Source organism: Acanthochromis polyacanthus, chromosome 2, assembly GCF_021347895.1.
Source record: "Acanthochromis polyacanthus isolate Apoly-LR-REF ecotype Palm Island chromosome 2, KAUST_Apoly_ChrSc, whole genome shotgun sequence".
Classification (NCBI taxonomy): domain Eukaryota; kingdom Metazoa; phylum Chordata; class Actinopteri; family Pomacentridae; genus Acanthochromis; species Acanthochromis polyacanthus.
In genome coordinates, this window is record NC_067114.1 from 5,024,577 (window position 1) to 5,034,968 (window position 10,392).

At 37.1% G+C, this 10,392-nt stretch overlaps 1 protein-coding gene across 1 annotated transcript; it reads left to right on the forward strand.

The window, feature by feature from the left end:
• The first annotated feature begins 526 nt into the window (after positions 1–526).
• On the forward strand, positions 527–8,862 carry LOC127532964 (interleukin-18 receptor 1-like). The gene is made up of 10 exons (XM_051944893.1): positions 527–649; positions 4,276–4,519; positions 4,712–4,868; positions 4,962–5,094; positions 5,183–5,242; positions 5,329–5,452; positions 5,585–5,730; positions 5,948–6,091; positions 7,653–7,805; positions 7,898–8,862. The coding sequence occupies exons 1-10, from the start codon at positions 610–612 to the stop codon at positions 8,272–8,274; spliced, it is 1,578 nt and encodes a 525-aa protein (XP_051800853.1). The 5' UTR covers positions 527–609; the 3' UTR covers positions 8,275–8,862.
• The last annotated feature ends 1,530 nt before the right edge of the window (positions 8,863–10,392 follow it).

Consider the following 10,392-nt stretch of genomic DNA (forward strand, 5'->3'; position numbering starts at 1 on the left):
TTATTGTTTAGCTAATTAGAATAGAATAGAATAGAATCACTTTATTCATCCGCGAAGGGAAATTCAATATATATGAAATATATATGTAACAGAAGGTGGTTGTTATTGAATTGGAAAGGTTATTTAGTTGACATTTAGGGATATCCAGTCATTTTTTATTAATAAGTGAATGTTTCCATAATAAAGAATTCTGGAATTTGTAAAGACATGATCATAATGAACATAAAAAACAGTTTTTTTTTACTTTTAATGAAAATGTATGCAAGATATAACCCATGGACTTCAAAAGTCCCTCATTATATCCTGACCCAGATAAAGGTGAATACTTCAAAAGGTCTGTTTTGTCCATTTATTCATAATTCATATAAAGGAACCACCAGTCCATTGACGTTGGTATAATAATTGTAGGAAATCAGATGAAAAGAAATGGTGTTGTGGGGTTTTCAGGAGGCATTGCTTGAAAATGTGACTCACTTCCTCATGTTTCCTTTTTTTATCATCACGTCGTTACTGAGACAGATGAGGGAAACACGCGGCTGTGCAGTTGTGTCTGGAGACTCTTTGAGCGTCTGGAGACTCTTTGAGCAGCTGTTTGTGCTGAAGCTTATCATGATGGTCATCCAGCTTTTCCTCCTCACACTTATATCAGGTAAGAAAACAAACTCGCAGTGGTGTTAAAAAGGTGGCAATTCAGCGCTACTTTTGCTATGACTGGACGCTGTCATTCAAAAATGCACTTGAAAAAAAACATAAAAGAGGAAGAAAAAGCACCGATTCACGCAAACTGAGACATAGTGAAACATAAAGTCATGTGAGCACACAATGCAGCAGTGTGCCTTAACAGCCAGACAGGAATGTGATCAAAGTTAAAATCCTCATTATGCTGAATTCTATGTTATTAGATGAAATACTTGATGCATTGCTGCTAAATGCAGACCTTTAGTTTAACTGGATGGCCAATAAACTCTTATCTTAACCTTTAATTTATTTATTCCCTCTTTACTCTTCATCGAGAAACATTATGATTAAATATGTGCAAGATTTGCCTCAGAATAAAAACAATAAAGTGAGGTATTTTCTTTTCACATTCATGTATTTTGATTACAATAACACGTGTACATTTACAGGATGATTGAATCATAACAGACTGTTATTTTGATATTACAAACTAAATGTAAAATCTTGTAAAGAGGCATTTTTGTTCATAATTATCACCTCAAGAGTAATTTTATTCACACACACTCAGTATTCATGCATAAAAAAATAATTTTATTTTCAAATTTGGACGTCGTCCTGAATTTTACTGCTGTTTGACTACACAACAGAATTTTTTTAAAAATGTTTTTCTCAAGCAATTAATTTTGATCTGATGGGAGATTCTATCTTTATTGTCATTCATATTGTAGTAAGTGACAGAAAATTGTGAAATTGCCAGAGATTCTTAACCTAAAGTAGGTAATAATAGTGATATCCCTCTTGAATATTACATTTTCACTAATTACAAATTACCAGTGTCATTTTTGTCCGATCTATTGCCTCCACATGACTCTCATAATAATATTAAAAATGTGTTTAAACAGTTGGGTTTAGGAGTATAAAGTGGCCTAAAATGGAAAAATAATCAAAGTATGAGTACTTCAAAAGGTTACGTAGATAGAGTACATGTGCTTTCTTTCCGTCACTGTTAAATGAAACGCGGGATAAAACCACCGAAAGTGGCTCAGTTCGATGATGTTCTGATCATTTACTCTGAAGTGAGAGTCTATGATGAGAGTCGTAGGTTTTTTGCATCGTTGTCCACACGAGCTTACTGAAGATTTTTTGTTCCACATAAAATCCTTCATCTGCAAGATGTTTAAGGATTTTCTTACATATAATTGCTGTCTCAAATCCCCCTTCATGATTTTAATGGGTCTTAAATGTGGGTTTTTACTTGTCGTTCTATTACCCTTCACTTAATGAAGCGGAGCCATCATTAATTCCACCTGTCAACTGTAAAAAGAGAAAAAAAATGGAAAAAAATGTCTACAAAGCTGCCAAAAAGTATGTTAAAGCATGGTGCAATATTGTTCGGTTGTAAAACTGTAAAACCAGGAAAAATGCTAACAAATATCTGTACAATAATAGTTTTAGCTGATTTAAATACACAAAAACAGTATAATACCACGACCACACACTGTAAAAGAATGAATTATGATTCATAAAAATACAGCTACATTTTTTCTGTGATTTTACGAGATTTTCTCTGTAATTCAACAAAACAGAGAAAAATCTGTAAAATAACCGTTTCAAAAATTATTTACCATTTTTCAGTCTTCATCACCCATATTTTTTTCTTTTAAATAATGTCAAATATCTGTCAAATAATTATACATTTTTTGGTTTAAAAAATACAGATTTTTTTTCTGTGTGTGTGGACATTATGTACAGTTTTGGTCTATTTTTATGGTTAACATGTAAAACAGCAGCAAATATTTCAGTTTGTATTTATTTTTACCATGTACTTTCCATACTTAGACAAGTCAACATGTCTGATGCACTTAGATTTTATTTTTATTTTTTACCTGACTGTAGATATTACAAAATCTCACAACTATTACAGACGTGTGACACACTTTTGCACTCCCTCTGGTTGTTGTTTCGTGCTGAGAAGCTCCATCTTTCACAAACTTGGGCCCTTTAGGATGTGGTTAACACACGTGAGCAGCTGCCAAGTTTGTGCCTTTTCACAAATGTGAGAGTGAGAGTTGCACCATTATCAGTGTTAATGCTCTCCTAAATCAACTAATCTAAGCTGTCCTTAGATCTAGACTATAATATAGCAAATCAGCTTGTTTTTATTTATTTCTGCTGTATTATTTGGGACTTATTTCCACATGATTTTACTTTAATTAATACTTAACTTCCCTCATAATCATCACTTGTGTGTGTGTTTTTTTAAAAAGCTTTATAACATGCAGTGACTTGGTGTTTTATTTACTCTAACTTATTTATATTAAAAACTCATCTCTGTGATTAAAAATTACTCATTAAATGTTTTTTTTCTTCTTTAAAATAATCCCTTCCTGCTGCAGAATGGATTCATTATAACTCTAATTTAACCATCCTCTAGAACGGGGGTGTCAAACTCATTTTGGTTCAGGATATACTTTTTTGCAGTAAAACAAAGGAAACATTTGGTGTTGTGGTTATTTATGGGTTATTATGCTGTGATTTTACTGGTCCGGCCCACTGGAGATCAAACTGGGATGTATGTGGCCCCTGACCTCAGAAGAGACTGACACCCCTGGTCTAAACCCAGCTCATGTTCCCTATTAGTGGGTGAACGATCCAACGCTCGGTGAATTCTGCTTCACAATGACAGGAAGAGCCGACATTGCAGGATACGTAAGGCTCCAACTTGCAAATTGACAGCATTTGCTCCTCATTTTTTGTTTATTTGTAATACCTAAAAGTCTGAATTTGTGTTTTTGAAACAGTCATCAGTAAACTGCAGCTCCACGGCAAAAACGCTCAGCCTGACTGCTTATTTCACTTATGATTTGCCGTCCAACATATTTTAAAAAAAGATCACTATATAGGCAAAAAAAAAGCTTTACTTTTAAACTGAAGAAGACATGTGGCTTTAAATTTATAAGCATGAATTACGCGAGATAAGAACTATTCTTATTGTCTGTTTTTGCTGAATATCTACTGAAGTGTTAATTCTAACACTAGAATTATCTTTTTCAGATAACCAGCAGTATTGATATGAATAGTTGCCTCTGAGATTCATGACAGATTGTATGCATGTAGAATTTAGGGTTGCCTCAAACAACTGACAAAAAAAACAGAAACTACAAACTTTTCTGTATGTTTCAATGGACTACTAATATTGTCGATTGATAACAGCTTCATTTCCAATAAATAGGAAGCAACTTTTCTTCTGGTTTTATTCAAATTGAACCAAGTCATTCATATTTTTTATCTCACAGGGGTCCCATAATGTGAACAGTTCATTCAACATTAATAGCCAGTAAATATCCCTGTTTGGAGTCTTTCTCTCTATTTTTAAAAGTAGAGCTAAAACAAACTTTGCATCACTTGGATCTCCATAAAAGCAGAGGAACAAAGCATTTTGATTTTAATCTCCTGGGCGACTGATGTGGGCATTTACAGAAGAATAGACAAAGTTTTGTGCAAACCTCCTGAAGACTTGAACCAGACATCTTTTTGGCTGTTCAAGCTGGCTTTACAGACTGATGCACAGAATGTAACTGTTGCACTCTTTTTCAGGTGTGCATCCCCAGACAATCAAAGAGATTCACAGACAGGCGGGTGAGATTGTGGCTCTGTACTGTGACTTGGAAAATAGAGATGCCGAAATCCTGTGGAAATGGGACAACAACCAGAGCGTGATCCTGTACAACAACATGTCGTCAGCTGAGCAGATGCAGATCGGTGTTGTGCTTCATAGGGAGAGCCTCGTGATCCTCAATGCCTCTGTAAACCATCAGGGGAAATACGCGTGCTCTGTCGGGTAAAGTCCAAACTTGTTTTCGATGCTCTGCAGGCCTTAACTTCTGTCAACATGCAGGACAGCAGCTGCATGGATGTGAGAGAAGATTTTGCACGGTCACTTCATTGTGGAAGGACTTTTTTGCTTGCTTGAGTTGAGGAGATGCTGTCAAATAATTCCAAGAGAAAAACATTTCTTTTAACACCATGACAGGAATAGCAGCCGCTGGTACTGGTTCAGCCTGACGGTACACGCTCACTTCAGAATGTATGACGATCAAAGATGTTATACACCGGCAGCATGCCAGCTGGATTGCCCTAGCGATATCCCTGCGAAGAATTTTAGCAACTGCAGGACCACATGGCACAAGGTATTATAACATAAAAACAATACATAGCGCTTTGTGTACTTGAATATGTGAGTAATGTGACTTTATCCATAAATATGCTTCATCTTTCTGGAGGGACCAAAATATGGCTACTTCGAAAGTGTGAAAAAGGAACACAGCGGCAACTACACCTGCACCCAGTCTTGCCCATATCGTGGTCAAATGTATAATGTGACATTTGGAGTGAGACTTGAGGTCAAACAAAGTGGTAAGAAAAGTACTTCTAAGTTTATTGACCTTAATGGAAGTTCTTCTGCACAAAATACGAGTAAAGTGCGTTCTCCCTTTATGTGCAGATAATCGGAGGACTGCAGAGATCCTAAAACCACGCGAGACTACGTTTGAAGTAGAGCTGGGTGAGATTCAAATAAGCAGCCGGGATACACAAAGACTGCCCGTCTGCAACTCGGCTTTAAATCCTTGTGCAAACTTCTTTTTCTAGGCTCACCAAAGGTAATTGATTGTGAAGCTCTCACCTCGTGCTCTGAGTCAGACCTGTACTGGATCTCAAGCGATGGCTTTGTGGACAAAAAACGCTCCTCACGAATTTTCTACAATGAGACATGGTAAGCACAGGACTCACGTGTAAACGCTACAACAACTAAGCCTGGAAGTGCAGTTTCTTTACATGGACACATAAACACCCCACATTCCCATAAAACAGTTTGTCGTCCTCCATTATTTCTCATCCTTCCCAGCGATGAAAGCAGCAAAGAAAACAAGAGGACAGCGTCTCTGTTCTTCACAGAAGTTAAGGAAGAGGATCTGTCAAAAAATTACACCTGCAAACTGGACCATTTCGGCCAGAGAACAGGCTTTGTCACCATTACGCTGACCCAAAAAGGTAACTTGGTTGTATTTTTTAAGCGATTTAATTAATGAGATTTTTAATAAATAAATGACCTGTTCACTCAAAAAGCTTCAGATTTTTTTTTCCATTCAGTCAAACAATCAATACATTTCTCCTATTTGACCACAATATTCAGATTCACTGTAAGATTTTTGCCACTAATGAGTGTTTAAATTGCTATCGACTGATTAGTTCTCTCTGTTATTTCAAGCGCGCCCTTCGCACATTTCCCTGGCTGTATGCACCGTTGTCCTCACAGTGCTGTCAGCTGTGATGGTATTTGTCTGTGTGAAGTTTAAAGTGGACATCAGGCTTTTCCTAAGAGACACTCTTGGTTGCCATAGCAGTACCTCAGGTAAGAGTCCAATTTATATATATTATTTATATGTCTAGAGCTGTTATATTCTTGGGTTTGTTCCATTTTGTTACATCTGACACAAACCTACACTCAAACTCAAGAATGAACTGAATAGAAATAGGGCATCAAAACACAAGTTAGGTTGTACAGCGAGAAATCGTACTCTAATTACGACATGATTAAATTTCTCAGGATAAAATGAAACGGTCACATTTTTATCCAAAAGGTCAAAGGTCTCTTTTTGGGCTTATCATGTAACACCACAACTCAGGAACAGAGGAAGAGACTGTTATCATATTTCACCTTTAGTTAGAAGCAAAATCTGGGACACTAATCTGGAGTTCCTACTTTCATTATCTTGCACTCATTGTGTAGATCTTCAGTGCTTTAATGCTGGTGGGCTGAAGATGTGCGTGAAGCATTTGTGTGTTAAAATGTGCAATTTCCTTAGCCTAGCCGCGCTAGACAACCCACAGCAACGAATTTAATTCTCTGCCAGGGTGGGTCTAGTTACCCTCCATAAGGCTCGAGGTTGGATGCTCCTAAAACTGGCCGGACCAATCACCATGAAGTGTAGAGTCAGAAGGCGGGCGTTACTAAGTGACGACAGAGGCGCGACGATTCTGACAGAAACAACCGGAAACAACTAGCCTAGCCGCGCTAGACAACACACGGCAACGAATTTAATTCTCTGCCACGGTCGACAACAAAAACGACAACAGTCGTTGAGCTCCATTAGCACCGACTCTGAATAATCTTTCTGTTAACATGTCTGTAATATACTTGAGCTTCCCCCATTGACTGTATAAATAAGGCTTCACCGAACTACCGCATCCTCTGATTTCCGGCGCTCTAGGAGCCTATTCGTTGCACTGATTGGTTGTATACCTACCCAATTGCTGCAGAATGATTTGATAGACAACCTTTTAGCCCGCCTCCCTCCCTGTCGAGCGTGCCTAGACCCTTGTGCCTTCAGAAACATGGGGCTAGCGTGGCTAGGCTACAATTTCCTTGCAGTAACATCCATATTGGAAGCGAGGTTTACTGTCATAGCCACAACTTTGGGTTAGATAAGAATCCGCTTTTATTGGCAAAGCATGTGAACACATACAAGGACTTAGACTCAGTTTTGTTTCTCTCATTGTGTCTACACATTTCAGAGTCGCTCCATACACTATCATGGTTTTTATTTGACTATTTTATACATTGTAGATTAATACTGAAGACACCAAAACTATAAAAGAATGCACATGAAATTATGTTGTGAGCAAAACAAAAGTGTCAACCTTCAGTATTAATCTACAATGTAGAAAAAAATATAAATAAATAAAAAGCCTTGCATGATAATGTGCGTCCAAACTTTCGGCTGGTAGTGTACATTAGTTTGGACTGACATAGATGTAAACTGTAACCTGATTGGCTGACGGAGGCATACAATTACAAGGCAGCAGTACCAGATTTATTTCTTTTTATCTCATAATGTATGGTAAAGAAGTAGGAATTTGTGCTTTTCTGTGTGTCTTAATGTATGTGACAGAGTTTGTTGTCGTTTGCTTAGATGGAAAAAGCTATGACGCCTTTTTGATGTGTTACGAGAGTGACACAGACAAAGGGTTTAATGCTCACGACAGAAAAATGCTGGAGAGTGTTTTGGAGCAGCGATTTGGTTACAGTCTCTGTCTATATGATCGTGACGTCTTACCAGGAAGAGGTACGTATTAAAGAAGTCCTTTGAGGCTGTAACATCTTCCAAAGTGAATATTAGAAAAAGTCGTGTTGAATCTGAGCTCTGGTTTCTTGCAGCTGTAGCACAAGTGGTGCTGGACTGCATCGAGCAGAGCCGGACGGTGGTTTTGGTTCCCGCATCTCCAGATCCTGGTCCGGGATCGGGCCTGCTGAGTGCCATCCATGAAGCCCTCGTAGAGAGGCAGACTCGCTTGATTTTCATCAACACTGAGACACCTGAAGTGTGGAAATCGGGTTCTTTGCCAAAAGCTTTGCAGCTTCTTAGCGAGTCTGGAAACCACGTTGCCTGGAAGGGCATGAGCTCCATGCCGCCCTCCTCCTCCTTCTGGAAGCAGCTTCGATATCACCTTCCTGCTCCTCAGCGTGCACCAAAAATCCAGCTTTTACCACAGACAATCCAGGATGTTAACTCAAAGTGGAAAAGTCAGAATTAATAGCTCATATCACACCTGTTCCAAAAATCATTGCTACATATACAGTGCATTAAAACTACATTTTAGGCAGTGACATCTGCTGACACACTGACCATCAACTGCTTGTTATTCCACATCTGTAATAGAGAATTCATACTGGCTGTGTTCATTTTTAACATTAAGTCTCATTTTTGTCTGTAATATCGTGTATTCTTAATGATGTGTTCCATCTGTTCTTTCAACTGTTCTTGTCAGCTGCAAACATCTGCAATATTTGAAGAAATTTCATGTAAAAATGTGCTTAAAGTTATTTCTTAAAATATATACATCACTCCAAGCAGTCTAATGTCAGTATAGCAGAGGTGGGCAGCAGCACATGAATTAAAATCTGTTATATTTCAGTATATTTCGTCGTATCTGGACTTTTCTCATTTGCAGCGCGTTTTATTTCCTTCTGCTTCATCCATCCTCATCTTCCATTGCATCTAGTGTATGTATGCTTCATAAAATGAGACGCTGTAGTGCCTTAGGGCAAAATAAAACTGTACTTCAAAACAATTTATATCTGTATCTCAGTATTTCAGTATTAAAACCTAAAAAAAACTCTAATCATCTGATCTCCTTTTAATGCATTCTTTGGTAGCTGTGCTCTGACTACAACAACACATTTACTGCAAGGTCAGATCTGTATTTGTTTCAGCAAAAGGATTTTATGCAACATCCTGAACAGATGCATATGCAACAACTAAATCTTGCATGTGTTGTTAACCTAGCTGCTCGGAAATTACTGGAAAATGCCTCTCTTACATGACTGTTTATGCAAAAGTTTGATGTACTTTCTTTGTCATTGTGACGCTAATGTTCCCCGCTGTGTCCTGTCAATCTGTATCTGTATTTATCTTTAATTTCCAGTTTTGTAATTAGAATGATAATAATATCTTAGCAATACTCTGGGAGACAGTCAAAACAGGAAGAAAAAAGACCAGAGAAGCAAACAAAATGGCAAGTGATACAAAAAAAGACAAAAATACTCAAAAAACATCACAGCACAGAGTAAAAGAGAGTAAAACAAATGATACCGATAGTTTGTCTAGCATGCGGCCTGTGGGCAAAAACCAGCCCTCCAGAGGGTCCAATCCGGGACGACTTTTGTAAAGTGTAAAAATGACAGAGAAGACATTAACTGGAAATTGAAAATTTGTAAAATTATAAATTCAAAATAATTTGTAGGCCATAACAATTTTTTATAATAAAGTAAAATATTATATTGCTCATGGTTCTTTTGCCATTTTGTGTCTCATTTTTGTAATATTTTGTCTTGTGTTTTTGTCTTTTTTGTCTGATTTTTATCCTTTGTTTCATGTTTTTGTCATTTTGTGTTCCCTTTTGGTCTTGCTTGTCTTTTTTGTCTTATTTTTTGTCACTTTGTGACTTGCGTTACGTGTTGTTTTGTGCATCTCTTGTGTCATTTTGTGTTTTTTGTCTTGCTTCCGTTTGTCCATTTTTTGACACTGTAGCTTTTGTGTCAAATTTTTTGTCTCTTTTTCTATTTTGTGTCTTGTCATTTGTTGCATCTTTTGTCGTTTTGTGTCTCCTTTTTGCCATTTTGTGTCTCATTTTTGTAATATTTTGTCTCGGTTTTTTGTCTTTTTTGTCTTATTTTTGTCACTTTGTGACTTGTGTTACGTATTGTTTTGTGCGTCTTTTGTGTCATTTTGTGTTTTTTTTGTCTCGCTTGTGTTATTTGTCCATTTTTTGTCATTGTAACTTTTTTGTCAAATTTTTTGTCTCTTTTTCTGTTTTGCTTGTTGTCATTTGTTGCATCTTTTGTCATTTTGTGTCTCCTTTTTGTCATTTTGTGTCTTGTTTTTGTAACGTTTTGCCTCGTTATTGTTGTTTTTGTCATACTTTGGTGTGACTGTGAACTTTATTGCACTAAAACCAAGAAATAAATTGGAATTGTTGTTATTTATAGGTTATCATGCTCTGGTTTTACTGGTCTGGCCCACTTGAGATCAAATTGGGCTGAATGTCGAACCTGAACTAAAATGAATTTGACACCCCTGATTTACACAATGAAAGCAGATGGTTTACTGCCCAAATTTCATGTTAGTTGTTGAAACAACATCCCTCATTTCA

Bases quoted from the DNA above. Each gene is read 5' to 3' on its own strand.
- LOC127532964 (XM_051944893.1), top strand. From the start codon at position 610: ATGATGGTCATCCAGCTTTTCCTCCTCACACTTATATCAG. The intron at 4,869-4,961 runs GTATTATAACAT...ATCTTTCTGGAG, and splicing joins GCAGGACCACATGGCACAAG to GGACCAAAATATGGCTACTT. The intron at 5,731-5,947 runs GTAACTTGGTTG...TGTTATTTCAAG, and splicing joins CATTACGCTGACCCAAAAAG to CGCGCCCTTCGCACATTTCC.